Raw genomic sequence first — 16,810 nt, forward strand, 5'->3', positions numbered from 1 at the left:
AAAACAACATGGTTTTTTTAAATATGCACATATTCCTAGAAAAGTAGCCCCATAAACCGTTTACTCCTTAGTGGAAACAGGTCAAAAGTCACGAAAGACCAAGAAGGGATGAGGAACTGTTCTAGCTCAAGAAAAACTAGAAATCTAAATGCCATGTGTGTTTCTAGATTGGATCCTCCAACAGAAAAAGTGAGTGATTACAAAGGGTATTATTGGAATAACTGGAAAATTTTTTAATACAAAATATATATTAAGTAACAGTATGGTATCAGTGTTAAATTTCTTGAATTTGATAATTGTATTACAGTTATGTAAGGAAATGTCCTTGTTAACAGAAGTTACATGCTAAAGTAGTTATGGATGACATTATTTAGGTCATGATATCTGTGACTTACTCTCAAATGGTTAAGCAAAACATAATAATGATAAAAAATTTTAATAATAATAATGTGTATGTACAGAGAGAAAATGAGATGAAACAAATGTGGCAAACAGTTAAAAGTTGGTGAGTCTGTGTGAAGGGTATATGGACATTCACTGCACTATTCTTGCAACTTTTCTGCACATTTGAAATGTTTCAAAATAAAAAGCAGAAGCGGGGGGAGTATATGTTTATTGGAAACTTTTCTTCTTGCTAAGATCTAGTCCTACTCTAAAATCCTAACACCAAGCTGATGCGTATATGTAGTTTCTAGCAGTTTTTTTTTTTAAGACTGATATAAGTTATTGTGTTGTTCCTACTAAAACATGATTAGACTTTTCTTTTTGGCTTTTTAACTCCTGAGTGAAAGACTTACATCCTTTGGGAACCATTTGCTCTTAGCCTGGTTGCTAGCAAAATGAGGTTTTCATTGTTTTATGATAACAGCACTTACTGAATGTGTTTCTTCTCTTGGGCCAACGTTTACTCATGCTATGTTTTCTTCCTGCCTGCTCCCCAGAGATAAGGGGCAACCCTCATCTGCTGATCAAGTACCACAGTGGGTTCTTCGTGTACGGGAAGTTCCTGTGCTGCCAGCAGAGTTGCAAAGCGGCCCCAGGATGTACTCTCTGGGAAGCATGTAATGTGACCCCTCTGTCGGGCTGGACCCTGGGTGGACGAGGCCCTTTAGGCAAACCTGGCAAATGCCAGAACAGCTCGCCAGTTCAGGAAAACAAGATGTGCCAGATTGGTCAGCATCATGAATATCCAGCTTCGAACATGATATCTAGCAAATGAAATCTAATTCCAGGGCCATCTGAGTCATGTTCCTTAAAATAATAACAATAGGAACATCTGCCATTCATTCATGTCATGAGAAATATTTTTAAATGGAAATCATAAATCAAGCAAGGAGCTGTTTATTTCCTCCCAAAATTCTTCCTGGTTGAAGATAAACTCCAGATGGGTAGAACGTGGTGAACATATCACCATGGTTCACAAACTAACATCATAAACTTAAAAAACCAACATTCTTTTCAAAAATATGTCCAAGGATAAAATTTAAGTAACACTTTTAATCGCCATATATACCAAAATGATGGATGGCCAAGTTTTCAGATATATTTAAAGTGGTTTGCCATTCTGTACATGTTTGCTGATTTCTTAATAACATCACAGAAAGTAGTGTAGGGTTTGCTTTACGTGCAATCGGATTCTATCCAGAGTTATATTCCCAGAGAAATCTGCCTGAGACTTTGTCCAGGAACAGAAAGCCCACTGAGTGGCTTTGAAGGGCTAATGGAGGGAAAGAATTATGTTGTTTTCTGCTTGTGCCCTACGGGGCCCCATTCTATCACCAGGATACTTACATGAAGCAGTCATATATTTTAGAAGTTTATCGTTGCTTAACAACATGAAGTTGTTGATAAATAAGAAGGAGAACTTATTTTGGTAACAGTTTTACCAGCCTGGACAAAATATGCTTGGACTATAATGACTTTAAAGAATTAAATGAGATCAGTTGCATGATAACAACTTCAGGAACTGTAAAACAAGGACGTGAAATATTATTCAAATTCACCCCACAATAGTATTGACCCCCGACAATCGTGTTAATACTATGGGTAATTTTACAACAGAATCAGTGACTAAATATTCATTGTATTTCCCATCTCAATTAAACTATACAATGAATATTTATTCATCTTAATTAGATCACATTGCCCTTTATACTCATGAATTGTAATGATTTAATGAATTATACAGAATGAACTGTGCGTGTATCTTCCCTCCAGTGTGAAGGGCCAGAGAGTAATGTCTCCATACAGCATTAATCATTTACCCCAATGACTCTGTCTATGGTCAGCATTATTACTCAGCAGGCCAGATTCCAGCTCTGACTTTGCCCTAACTCCCTGGGAAAGAGCAGGAAAACAGGCCAGAGAGAGCACTGCCTTGGGATTATCTTCCTGGGCTCTGTCTGGATGGCACCTGCCATGTGTCCTGGGGGCCAAAGGCTCTCTGCCGGCCTCTGAAGAAAACTACAGAATGTAGTAGAGATGTCATGGCTTGCAGACAGCTGTGACATAGTCTGTCTGCCTAAGTGTAACTTCTTCCCTCGGCCTCCTCCTCTGCTGAGCTACAAGGCAGCCCGCAGGCACATCTACTAGGAAGGGAACAGTTGGGCATCTTTGCTTCCTTCTGTTTCCAAAATGTCATGGACCATCCTCTGTCCAAGGTATATATGGCCTATAAATAAGTTGACCATACATCCCAATTTGTTTGGGACAATCTCATCCTGCAGCTGGGGACCAGGCATAATTATTAAAAGCCTACCCATCACTGTCAGAAATGTTCCAGCTGAGTCAATAAACCATATGGCGACCCCACTTATAAGGCATACAATGGCTTCACCTTCACAACCTGGATGCCTATCTACATGTGTGAGTAGAAAGAAAAACCAACAAGTATCCTAACAACGGGAGGCGGGGGAAGCATATGATAAGTTGGTTCACTTATAAATCAGCTATTTCTATGCATCTTGTATGAGCTGATCAAAGAAGAATCAGACATGGATTCTGAATCCTAGGGTCGTAGATACTACCCAATGAGATTAGATATCTGTTACTCAGATACGAGGTGGAAATGTGGTATAAATTAACAGTTTATAGAATTTAGAGGACCTTGAATTTCTTATCCACTTGGGAAGATACTGATAATCAATGGTGAAGTGGTATCTGAGTTGGGTATTATACAGGAAAGCAACAGAATCACTCCAGATGTTCTGTCTAAGTTCATGTAATCTGGAGTATTGCTCACACAATCTAGTTCACTCTTTTGATTCATAACATTGGGTGTTTTGCTTTGTTTTATTTAAAGTTTTTTCTGCTATTACTTGGTTTTACTCTTCAGATGCTGATCTGCACATTGAACCCAAAGAAGAAAAACACAGACTTCCCATCTTCCCAGACAGAGTGGTAAGTCGACATTTCAATTTTTTCATAGTCAGGATATATTAAATAAACCAAGAGTTGCCAAATTCAAGACTAGAATACATGGGCTTCATTCAGAATGCCCAGCAAAGAGAGAGAAGACGTGACCTATCGCCAATAGCCATGGCAGTAGCAAATAATAAATTCAAACATAGAACCATTTTACCATTTTATGTTTTTTGCATTTAACGACTGGGCCTTTTCCTAACCTGTAAACACAAAAAATGGTGTATGTGGGAGAAGCCCTTAAGATGGCATCACATATAACAGGCAGCTATTATTGGCTGACATTCCTCCCCCACCACCAGCATGGCTAAGTCTGCCTCATGTTCGTATCCTGGCAAAGGAACGGGACCCCATAGGGCACGAGCAGAATATAATTCTTTCCTTCCATTATCCCTTCAGAGCCACTTGGTGGGCTTTCTTCTCTGTCCCTGAGGTATGTCATTACCTCAGATGACATAAAATTTCCCAATTACTAGTAGTCATGAGAACAGCCTCTAAAGTGATCCATCCAATGTTATAATCCCATGACTCGAAACGTCATTTCAAGTTAAAACATCCCCCCCTTCCCTTAGCTCAAGTCTACATCAGAGGGCAGCCTGCTTTGGGGGAGAGGTCATGGAGAGGCTGAGATTTCTGACGCTTTCAGGGTTGAGGCCCAGGAAGAGACGGTCTAATGAAAAAGAGACAGTCATACGTGGCCACTCCCATCATGATTTGGTAGTGGTGGCTTCTGGGTGAGACAGTTTTCCAATGCTGATTCTTTATCATACAGGAGACTTTCATGGATTTCCCCCTGGGGTGCAGTTTTATGACAGAGCAAATGTCTTGACCCTTAGCTCTTCGGTTTCTATCCCTCAAACTTTCTACTGGGTCCATTCACTCATCTGGGGCAGAGTTCCTTTCAAGATGGCTCCCAGCCAATCCTCACTCAAGGGTGGAGTTGGCCTACAGGAAAACAAACAAAACCTTGATTGCTCTGCTCAGTAAAACTGTATGTGGCTCGCGCTCACAGTACAGGCTATCCTTGTACTCTGCTCCCTTGGGTTCAAAGCCATAACTTCCTGCTTTTAGGCTTCCCAGGTAGGTGTCAGCCTCCTCAAATGCCAGGAGACACATAAAATGGCCTCCCTGTGGTTTTCTGGAAGCTCACCTGAAAGTAAGGGAGCATCTCCATCCACCCATCAGCTCTGTGGTGTCTTGGGTACTTATTTTCACCTACACACATTCACACATACTTACTTCTCTCTTTCTATCTAAGTAAAAACCATGTAACTTTTGTAAACCAACATGAAGGACAAAAAGAAATCCATTATTGTCATAGGTTGAATTTTTGTCTCCCCAGATTCATGTCCACCCAAAACCTCAGAATGTGACCTCATTTGGAAAGAGGGTCTTTGCAGATATAATTAGTTAAGGATCAAGATGAGATCATACTGGATTAGGATAGATCATAAATTCAATCACTGATGTCCTTATAAGAAGAGGAGGGGACACAGAGAGATACACAGAGAAGGAGGCCATTTAAAGACCTAAGCAGAGATTGGACTTATGATGCCACAAGCCAAGAATGCCTAGAACCACCAGAAGCTGGAAGAGGCAAGCAAAGATCCTCCCCCACAGCCTTTAAGTGAAACCTTGATTTTGGACTTTTGACCTCCAGAGCTGTGAGAGAATAAATTTCTGTTGTTTTCAACCACCAAATGTGTAGTAATTTGTTATGGCAGCCCTAGGAAACTGATGGAATTTTTAAGGTTTGGGGGTTTTAGTTTGTTATCAGTGACATTGCTTTTTTTGGTTTGGATACATGCTCCAGCCCTGAAGCTTGAAAATTATGGCTCTGTAAAACACCTAAGAGCAATGTCCAGAATAAGCAAAGGTCAATTAGTGGTTACCTAGGGGCAGGATGGGAACGGAGACTAACTAGAAATGGGCCCGAGAGATCTTACAGGAGTGATGGAAAGATGCTAAGACTGGATTGTGGTGATGACTGCTCAACTTGATAAATTTACTAGAAATCACTGAATTCTACACTTACAAAGGGTGAATTTTATAGTATGTGGTATGTAAATTATACTCTAATAAAGTTTATTTTAAACAAATCTAAGAGCAGAGGATAATTTAGGAGCCCAAAACCCTGGCATCTAGTCTCTGGCAAGTAATTCCCTCCCCCTCCCTCCCCCTTTCTCCCTTCCCCCTTCCTCCTTCCCCCATCCCTCCCTCCCTTCCCCCTCCCCCTCCTCCCTCCCTCCCCATTCCTCCTTCTCCCTCCCTCCCTCCTCCCCCTCCTCCCTTCCTCCCCCGTCTCCCCTCCCTTCCTCCCTCCCCTCCTCCTTCCTCCCTCCCCGCTCCCTTCCTTCCCTCCTTCCTCCCTCCCCCTCCCCCCTCCTTCCTCCCTCCCTACCCCCCTCCCTCCCTTCCCTCCTCCCTTCCTTCCGATTTTTTAAAATTTAAGAGCTAATATACTTTGGTTGTTAGTCCCCAGTTCATGCATCTGTACCTCACTGTGATGTACTAAAATCTCTTATCCTCCAAAGATGAAGATTCCTCGAGCAGTTCCTATTCTCAAGATGGATGAACCATCTTCAAGTACCGCTCTAGCTCAGTATGACAGTGACTCCAAAAAAAACTGTGGCTCCCAGTCAAACGTCAACATGTGGTATGTGCCAAGAGAAGACTGCCCTGACTGGTGGCAAGTAAGAAGACTGAAAAGGTAAACCCCAGCTTTCAGTCTGGCTGTGCGGTGCATAGAGTAGACACTGCCCCACTGCCTTGGAGCTGAGCCTCAACTCGGTCCACACAGGCCTCAGCTGAGATAGAGATGCCCTCTGAGAAAATGTTCAGTGCCTGAGCCGGAAGCCTGGGTAGCAGTGGCCCTGCTGAGACTCAGCAGCACAGACTTTCCATTTAGATGATCATATCTAATGATCTAAGTAATACTTGAGCATTTTTTTTTTATTATGTTTATTTTTGGCTGTGTTGGGTCTTCGTTTCTGTGTGAGGGCTTTCTCCAGTTGCGGCGAGTGGGGGCCACTCTTCATCGCGGTGCGCGGGCCTCTCACTATCGCAGCCTCTCTTGTTGCGGAGCAGAGGCTCCAGACGCTCAGGCTCAGTAGTTGTGGTGCACGGGCCCAGTTGCTCCGCGGCATGTGGGATCTTCCCAGACCAGGGCTCGAACCCGTGTCCCCTGCATTGGCAGGCAGATTCTCAACCACTGCGCCACCAGGGAAGCCCAATACTTGAGCATTTTATTCCCTTTCCTTTCTCTCCCCTCTTCCTCCAAATAACCCCATGCTCCAGAACACCAAATCTTTAAACTATATCCTCCATCTGAGAGAGCTCAGAGTGGATTACTTTTTAATGTACTTCAGCATCACTGGCCAAATGACCAGTAAATCAAGTGAGGCCATGGCTGCCTTCTCAGGAGGTACACCTTCGCCCACACAGTCTTCTTTGCCACTTCCTCTTTTCACTTACCATCTGGGACATTTTTCCCATTTGAATACATGAGGACATACTAAATTTTTAATTTTTTAAAGTTTTAATTGTGGTAAAACGTAATGTAAAGTTTACCACCTTAGTCATTTTGCAGTGTAGAGTTCAGCAGTGCTCATTACATTCCCAGTGTTGTGCAACCTGCCTGATTACTCTGAATGTCTGTATAGTATTCCCTCATGTGGATAAACCTAAGCGATGCACAATTAATGGATACTCTCCACGTGCTCTTAAAAACCACAAAAAGGCTAAATAAATCGCTTGGCATTTTCAAATAAGAGTTTTCTTATGAAGAACTGAAGGGAAAAAGCTATGTTAGTGAGCAAGGCTGTCTGGGAAGCTGGGGAAGGAAGCATTGCTGTGCTGGGGCTTCTCCAGGCATTCAGTGCAGTGTGGTTTTGAAAAAGACCCTGGGCTGTGAAGGCAAACAGGAAGTAGGTCCTACATTCCAAATAAAACGGCCTTTGGACTTGGAGAAGTCGGTACTTCCTCATGCTCCGCTTCGCACCCCAAACGAGAGAGAGAAAATGATGGGTGGCAGAGGATGAAGAGAATCCTGCAGATCCATCTGTGTCCACATGGAGTTAAACGGTTTGGTATTTTCAGGACTTTCCTTTGCAATCATAACAGCAGAGAGGAAAATAACTTATTTTAAAATATATCAGCAACAGAATGCTTGCATACATACAAGAAAATCAGGGCAAACCCAGTCAAGATGATTTATTAATCCAAGTTTTCTATTGTTTGGGGTTATTATGAGCCATTATTAAAATTCTCTTTTGTTTAGGCATCCTGTCAAACTACTGCTTTTTAGTGGAGTCCCTGCAAGTCTGAAAATGTGAAAATGACTCAATAGCTTCCATTTCCAAACCAAGTGACATAAATGGGTCAAAATGTTAAAGCTGAAACATATCTAACAAAATTACTTTTGTCATTTAACATTTATAAATAAACATCAATTTATGAAATGTATCCCTCTTTTTTGTAGCAGTGAAGATTTGGCATGCAGTAACCAAAGGGAAAGAAATGTTGTAGATCACAGCACCTTAAAGATGTCATGGTAAATCAAATTCAGATATTCTTTTACACCCAGGATTTCTTCCATTTGCAGGAAAACTAACCACATTTGTAATAATTTTGCAACTAGCCTTTACTTTTTAAGGTAAATATAAAACAAATCCAGGTAGTTTGCTTCTCTGAACCTTGAAGGTGGTCTGAGTTGATGGCTTCTGGGTCACGCTGATACTTCCTACCCATCGTTCATGATATACACTGGTGTTCTCATGAACACGGACATACCGGGCTCAGGCATCTCTAGCAGGAGGGAAAACAACGTAGAGTTGAGTAGCTCTTCTCTGAGAATAGCTCTATACACAACCAAGATTTTCTCTAGCTTTATATCACGGCTCTCCCGGAAGCGTCCTCATTTATTTCACGAGCCCGCTCTTCTGACAGAGTCAAAGAAATCTACATTCCTGGGGGCCTTCTGTATCAAGGAGCCAATTTCTCATGAAACTGGGCATGAGCTCAACTTTTAAGCAATTCTCTCTTCACTCTGCTGACACCTTCCCAAGTGCAAAAAAGGAGAAGCTAACAGTCCAGGTTTTATTCACACGGATGAAAGCAGGGTGGGATTTGATATGGCACTGTGAGGCACCTGGATTATTTCTTGGTGGTTTTTTTTTTTTTTGTATTCATGTCATTCCCTCTCTTCTTAAGGGGATCCCCTGAGTCAAGTTCATCTGAAGAAGAGGAAAACCTTGATGACTATGAGTGAGTTCTGAAAGTCCTCTGTGTTTCTCTAAAACTAGACATAGATGTTTCTATTGTTTTCTTCCCCTAAGGTTATAAGCAGATGGCTCAAACTTGCTCAGGAGGCTGTATTTACATGGAGACACTCATGTGAGGTTCTGGGCCATGTATCTGGAGGATCGGTGACAATGACAATGAACTGGGTTGTTACTAATGAAAGTATTTTTCCCCAGTCTGGATGATCTAAATCAGCTGCACATATTCCTGGGATTTATCACATACCTGGCCTCCTCTTCATTTCGCTTTGACTTCATAGATACAGCCCATGACATTTCTGCTGATTATTTCTTCCCTGGAGGCCCCTTGCCAGGATGATGTTTGAAGGCTCTTATTAGCGTTGAGTCCAATTGTGAAGTTAGTTATGATGCAGTAATTTTACAAGGTAGCACAACCGAGCCTTGAATATCACAGCATTTATGTTGAGAGATTCCTATTCCTAGAGTGACCTTATCATTGAACATCCAAACTAGGACACTTTAGGAAGAGAAAGAGTGCACTGCTCAATGTTACATCTGGACATCAGGCATAAACTGGACTCCTGTGGGCAAATAAGAATGTGTGATCACCCCAATTATACTGAGAGAGGGTGGTCTTAAGTGGCTGTTAAGGTCCTTTCCAAAATCTAAGACTCTATCATTCGACAACAAATAGGGACAAAATAATCGTCTCCTGGACTTAAAGTCTGGCATTAAAGAGACGTGGGAGTAATAAGGCACACTGCATCTCTCAGACACCTGCTACCCAACAGCGACCAATTCAGCTGGACACTAGGGTAACACATATTTCTAGTTCTGGTTTTGTATGAGTGCTGTTATTGATTCATTGGCTACGAGTGCAGTGAGAGCATTTACAAAGTACATGTCACTCTTCACCACCTTCTGGTTCCCCTTTAACCGTAGCTTCTTCCCCAACATCTACCCTCTGGAAAGCAACTACTGGAATCATTCAAACTAAGATAAAAATGACTGAGATACAAAATGTAAAACCGATAGCTAGTGGGAAGCAGCTGCATAGCACAGGGAGATCAGCTCGGTGCTCTGTGACCACCTAGAGGGGTGGGATAGGGAGGGTGGGAGGGAGACGCAAGAGGGAAGGGATATGGGGACATATGTATACGTATAGCTGATTCACTTCGTTATAAAGCAGAAACTAACACACCATTGTAAAGCAATTATACTCCAATAAAGATGTTAAAAAGAAAAATGACTGAGAAATGCTAGCACAAAAATCATCCAAAGATAATTATACTTTAACAGATGACAAAGACTTAAACCAAAGGGAGAGAACCTCTAATCATGGATTTTAGTCTTTGGCATTTAGATGAATTGGAAGGCTTTCTTTGACTTGGAAAGCCCAGATCTGACCATATAGACAGTCTCTATCTCCATCATTTCTAGATTCCAATGGGGTGGAGAGGCGTGCACTGGGGAAATGATCAGGGCCACACCCCAGAATCATAATTGGGTGGCGGAGACTGAGGAGTCTGAGTTTTTAACACCTCCTCAAGTGATCCTCTTGAACAGCCAGGTTTGGAAAACCCTGATCTGGGCCAATGCCTCATTTTACAGGTGAGAAAGTTAAGTGACAAGTTATACAATTAAAAACTACTAATTCTCAAAATGGAAATCCTTTCTATTGCAGCTGGTTTGCAGGTAACATCTCCAGGTCACAATCTGAGCAGTTACTGAGACAAAAGGTAAGTAGTCTAGTCTTTAAAATGGCCTCTAAGAATGTCTTTCTACTGTTGGGCGTGGAGGGTAATGCACTGCTCATAGAAACCTTGCTGCGAATTACACAGCCAAGACATCAGAGTGTTAACTGTCCGCCCTGTGGGTTACCAGGCCCTTCACAGCCAGCCACTTCCTCTAACCCCAGTGCTCTGTAAGAAACCACTCCAAAATGTAGTGGCTTGAAACAACAAGCTTTATGATTCTTCACCGTTCTATGAGTCAGCTGGGCCAGCAGTTCTGCAGGTTTTGCTTAGGGTCACTCATGTGGCTGCATTTAGCTGGTGGATTGACTAAGGGTCGGGTTAACTGGGGTAGTCAACCAGGGTGCCGTATTCCATCTCCATGTGGCTAACTTGGGCTTCCTCACAGCACAGTCATCTCAAGGCAGCGGTTGAAGAGGCCAAGCCCCACAGTTCAGTGCAAGCAAAGTCGATGTGGGAGGGGACTACACAGGGCAGGAATATACAGAGAGATGATTTACTGGGGGCCATCTGTACCTCATACTTCAAGCCTGTCACTAAAACCATTAGCACCTAAACCAGAGTACAGCAGATGTAATGGGGAATAAATCTATTGGATTTTGTTACTAATTGGTAATGGACTTACCAACTGCAAACTCTTTTGACCTACAAAAATGACACTTTGCTATAGTTCAACCTAATACAACACACCAATTATTTCTTGGAGGGGTACTAGTGAGAATGTGGTGACCACTACCTAACTCGGTATTTCGTCACATGCACGGTTTAATATCCACTTTGTCTAAATCTAAATTTGCTTAGAATCAGCACATTACAAAAGACAAGTTGAGCATAAATTTAATAAATGATTTGTTCTGCATCTTTGGTTTTCTAAAACCTTCCAAGGGCATGATATGGTGATATGTGGTTTTAAATTTTATTTCTGAAAGATTAAAACGTTAGGCTTGCACAAACACAAAACAGGGGAAATTATCAGAGAAGGTTAAAAATTAACTGGAGAGGAAGAGTTGAAGCACACAGGGTAGATCTATAAAGACACTGAGTGAGAGAAGGAGGAAAGCTAAACCAGGGGTCCCTTCTGTGCCAACTGCTGAGTAATCTGTGCCATCAGTGTTTAAAGTGGATCTAAAAGATCTACTTTCCTACCACCTACCAGGGCAAATCGTTTTCAAGAATAATGAAAATGTTTTCTGTCCCTTCCACACTCTCCTTCCTATTTAGGGAAAAGAAGGAGCATTTATGGTTAGAAATTCCAGCCAGGCGGGAATGTACACAGTGTCCTTGTTTAGTAAGGCTATGAAGTAAGTATGATGCGGACTTCTTTCATCTTCTCGTGTATGTTCTTTGAATATGCCAGTCATTCAGTCACATTTTGGGATAAGATCCCATCTTTAAACTCTGGAATTTGGGATCAAAGTATTTCTGTGGCATGCGACCATTCGTAGTTGCCTACCCCCCCACCCCCACCCCGCAACCCCGTACTATCAAGAGGCTGTTTTCTGGGCGATTCTCTCCTGCCCATCCCAGACAGCAGCAGAGCGCCCAGTGCACGGGCAAGCCTTTAACATTTGTGAGAGGAATCCTGCGTTATTCCCCCTTGATTCATCCTAAGCCTAGAAAGAGGAAAATAATAGGAATGGTGCCTCTACACTCTTGGCCCTAGCCACCTGCTGAGCTGAGAAAGCTACCCCAGTGTCTGGTTTTTAGTAAGTCTTTCCAGGGGGAGCAGGAGGTTGAATCAGTGTAGCTGTGTTCCCTGGATGGCTTCTTTCTAGGGTGCTGTCCTGTTGGTGTGGTTAAGAGTTCTGGTGTTAAGCTGCACCTCTGAGTCCAAATCCTGACTCTGCCATTTCAAAACGTTATGACATTAAGCAAGTTTCTTAACTTCTGTGCCTCAACTTCCTCATCTGAAAAGTGGACATAATAACAATTACTATGTCCTATGGATGAAGTGGGTTAATTCACATATTGGATCAGAACAGTGCCTGGCACATAACACACACTTAATAAAGTAATAGTAATCACTAGTATTGTTGTTGTTGGGAAACAGTAATTCTACTACCCCCCCACATGCTTAGGTATATAAGGCCCCACGGTTACCTCAGGCAAGTCACCCTCACCAACATTAGGGTCCCCCTCCAGAGTTTTACAAGCCACTTTCCCATTGGTTGTTAGCCTTTTTGTTCCTTCTAAACATCCTGTGAAGCAAACAGGAAAGCTGTTTTTATTCGCACCTTTTTACATATGAGAGGACTGAGGTTCAAAGAGAGCCTTTCTTTTTTGTTTTTTTTTTTTTAACATCTTTATTGGAGTATAACTGCTTTACAATGGTGTGTTAAGTTTCTGCTTTACAACAAAGTGAAGCAGTTATACATATACATACATCCCCATATCTCCTCCCTCTTCCATCTCCCTCCCTCCCACCCTCCCTATCCCACCCCTCTAGGTGGTCACAAAGCACCGAGCTGACCTTCCTGTGCTATGCGGCTGCTTCCCACTAGCTATCTATTTTACGTTTGCTAGTGTATATATGTCCATGCCACTCTCAAAGAGAGCTTATAAAGACCACCCTCAAAACTAATAAATGACAGACTTGAAGCCAAGCCTTCAACAGCCAAGTTCATGTTCCCTCAATCATATCCCTGTGCCTATGCTGAAACCACCCAATGTTTTGGAATGAGAATCTGGTCAAATCTTGATTAGGGCCATTTGAAAAATAAATGTCTATGTGTGCGACCCTTTTTTAATGCTTGGTTTGAACGACCTTGAATGAAGGGCCTTGGTGGTTTCTCCATGTGCCCTGCCTTGTGGTGCATATATGTATTTTTTAAATAATTAAGTGATGAAAAAGTTATTTTATTTGGGGAATTTTTTTTTACAGAGTACCTACCTCCAATCTGAGATAATAGCATGTACCATAAGCCTTCGCATGGCATTTTCCGGTGCCAGAAGCCACATCCCCGGTGCACCTCGTGTACTCGCTTGCAAACTTGGATGCTGACTAAAGCCAACCCAGTAAGAAGGGGGAGAAGGCTTGGCTCACTGAATATCAAAAGTTCTGTGGCCCTCAGGGCCTCCAGTTTCAGCCAAACCTGATGTCAGAAGTCCTCTTAGTTAAGCTTCTTGACACCAGATTCATTTTTGAAGGTGGTTAGGTAGAAAAAAAATCAGCAAATAGATGAGGAATCAAATGAAAAGAATCCCAATGAATGACTACAGAAGCCTTCTTTAATGAAACACCATCATTCGGCTGGAGTGAATGTGATGCTGAGACGAAGAGCCAATGAGCCATATGCAACAAGAAAGCATCCTTTCTCCTTTTTATAATTGTAATTCTAACGAGGCCGACATTACAGCAACAAGAATATATTAACAGTTTCTTACGTGCCAAGCATAGTGCAACTGATATATACATACTCTCATCTGAGCTTTACAACTGGATGAGGTAGCTAGCCAGCAAGAGAAATGTACTCAAAGCCCAGTTCTTGACCGCTATGCTAGACTCTAAAATCTAAGACAGGCATATCATTCCTGGTTAGCCTAAATCAACGTGCAGCAATTCACCACTATTTTCTACAAGCAGAGCAACAGAAAAAAAAAAAGTTTTATGGAGAAAAGGCACAAGTTCGCATGAGGAATTTAAGGCTATTCCCACCCACTCCAACCTGTACACTCCACTCCCAAAAGAGCTTCCCATCCACAGCCTAATGACCTTTGCCTCCCACCTTTTAATCTCCATTACTATCCTAAAAGAGAATTAATGTTCAGAATAATGATCCTGAAAACTGCAGGGCTCTCAATCACCAAAGGAAGATGCCAGCTTTATACTTACTAAAGGAAGAACGGTACAGAAAGGGGGAATTTTATTATAGATGAATTCTGTATGAGCACAAAGGATCCATTGAGTTCAGAGAGGAGCCCTCTTCCATAATTACGGATTATCGTGGACACCTCCAGAAAAACACTAGATGTCAAGACTGAGAAACCACCTCTGACTTCCCTTTCTAAAATTTGCAAATGCACATAAAATAATGATTTAACCATTATGTAATCAAGCTTCACTTGTTTATTAAAAACATTCTAACATTCTTTCTTCCTTACTAGTGATAAAAAAGGAACCGTCAAACATTACCATGTGCATACAAATGCCGAGAACAAATTGTACCTGGCAGAAAACTACTGTTTTGATTCCATTCCAAAGCTTATTCACTATCATCAACACAATTCAGCAGGTAACTTGGTTCAGTTTTTCTTTTATGGGTCCTTGTTGATAAATATAAATTTTCTTGGATATTACTGACCCTCCTAATACTCTTTTTTTAAAATTGAAGTATAGTTGATTTACAATGTTTTAGGTGTACAGCAAAGTGATTCAGATATATATATAATATATATATATAATATATATATATATTCTTTTTCAGATTCTTTTCCATTATAGGTTATTACAAGATATTGAAGGTAGTTCCCTGTGCTATACAGTAGGTCCTTGTTTATCTATTTTATATATAGTAGTGTATATCTATTAATCCCAAACTCCTAATTTATCCCTCTCCCCTGCTCCTAATACTCTTAATTATATAAGGAACCATGAAAGTAGGGGAAAAATGCTCTCAAGCCCTATGACTGTTGTGATTTTTAACCTACATTTCCTGGAATATAACATTATACACTCTATAATGCCAGGAAAAATTAAGTTGAGTGAGTTCAGTGACTTAGAAGTAGAGATTCTCTTTATAAAAATATTTGCAGGTTTTTTCCTGCCTACAGAAGTAAGATGATTCCAAATTCAAGCAATATAGAAATGTGCATCATCGGAGAGATAACCTTCATGGACAAGCTGGTGTCTATTTTGACAGAATTTTTTTCTATGCTGACACTAACATTTATTATTCATTATATATATGCATATATATAATATATATGTATGTGCACGCATTATATGTTTACAGATATGAGTTCATTCTATACATACTACTTTTCAGCCTGCTTTCTTTACTCTGCATGTCTTAGAAGTCTTTCCATGCACATGTGTCTAGCTCACTCTGATCTGTTTAATGGAAATCTATTGTAGAATTACTCTATAATTCATTCACCGAACCGTATACTGGTTAGCAGTTGGATCATATACAATATTTTCACATAACAATGGCTGTTTCATGCAAACATAGCTCTGTGTACCTGTATGAGTGTCTCTGTAGCCAAATTCCCTAAAAGTGGAATTTGAGATAATGGTTAAGAACGTTTAAAATTCAGACACTGTCAAATGCTATTCAGAAATGTACGCTCCCACTAACAGCAACACTTCATCCTCACTGACCCTGGGTGCTATCACTCTTTAAATTTTGCCTAATTGACTGATACAAATAGTATAAAATAATATAAAAAATATATAGAAATCCCTTGTAATGGAAGTATTAACTAACCTTTTTGTGGCAATCATTTTGCACTATATACACGTATCAAATCATCACAGTTGTACACCTTAGAGTTACCTATATGTCAATAAAATCTCAATAAACCTAAAAAAATGAAATTAAAATTTAAAAATCCACTCTAAATGTCTTATCTAGACTAGTTCCACTTACAGGCAGTGACTGGATGAATTTCCAACAGTGAGAAAAAATAAGCTGTGGGATCAGCATCAAACTTGTGCAGCTCTCCCTGACCTGATCACAGGCACATAGGTGAATTGGTCTTACTCCTGGTGTTGATTTTGGTTTTTATTTGTATTTTTCCATGGTCCCAATTTCTTCAGTTGTTTATTTTAACATGTAGCACCTGAAAAATACACTTTGGAAAAGGTATTGTATAAATAGACGTCTCCAAGTGGAATGATTCCACTCCAGAGGATACACAAGAAGTTCCCCAGGGGATTGGAAGAAAATACTAAAATGTTTATTTAGATTTGTTTCTAAAATCTCTTAAGTTTTCTATTTGTGAGTATATTTTATGATTCATATATTGTATCAACACAGCAGCAATTATATATACACATATTTTGGAGGAGTGTATTAATTTTTTTTTTTTCTGCTAATTAAAGGTACAGGATTTACAAGAGACCACTCATGTAAAAACTAGATAAGTAATAGAGAAAAAGGAAGGAGAGAAACGAAACATGTGTGATAGTTCCCAGGACTTGGAAAACGTCACACATTTAAAGCAAGAAACATACATTTTTTAAAATGAGTTCTTTTGAGCCACTATAAATACTTTGATTATTTTAACCCAGGTTTACCATAACTCCTTGTAAACAATTAAAATGACTTGACCGTTAAATGCAATTTAGGAATAAGCTCAGTTTTTAAAAAAAAAATTCAAGTGGTTTACTTCTTATCTTGTACCCTTGTGTACTGTTTGGATTTGTTTTTTTTA

General features: G+C 40.7%; 1 protein-coding gene across 5 annotated transcripts in view; it reads left to right on the forward strand.

Annotated features, from left to right (window-relative positions):
* The window catches only part of BMX (BMX non-receptor tyrosine kinase), a 47,892-nt gene that overhangs the window by 12,200 nt on the left and 18,882 nt on the right, over positions 1-16,810 (forward strand). For 2 of the 5 annotated variants that reach the window (XM_057537512.1, XM_057537514.1), the window contains exons 5-12: positions 942-1,061; positions 3,335-3,399; positions 5,955-6,130; positions 7,901-7,972; positions 8,632-8,685; positions 10,366-10,420; positions 11,657-11,736; positions 14,540-14,667. In XM_057537512.1, coding sequence (XP_057393495.1) covers positions 942-1,061; positions 3,335-3,399; positions 5,955-6,130; positions 7,901-7,972; positions 8,632-8,685; positions 10,366-10,420; positions 11,657-11,736; positions 14,540-14,667 — 750 coding nt within the window. Of the gene's footprint in view, positions 1-941; positions 1,062-1,962; positions 2,866-3,334; positions 3,400-5,954; positions 6,131-7,900; positions 7,973-8,631; positions 8,686-10,365; positions 10,421-11,656; positions 11,737-14,539; positions 14,668-16,810 lie in introns of those variants that run through there. The other 3 variants (XM_057537513.1, XM_057537516.1, XM_057537515.1) reach the window with 3 other exon arrangements.

The sequence above is a fragment of the Balaenoptera acutorostrata genome, chromosome X (genome assembly GCF_949987535.1).
Source record: "Balaenoptera acutorostrata chromosome X, mBalAcu1.1, whole genome shotgun sequence".
NCBI classification, from domain to species: domain Eukaryota; kingdom Metazoa; phylum Chordata; class Mammalia; order Artiodactyla; family Balaenopteridae; genus Balaenoptera; species Balaenoptera acutorostrata.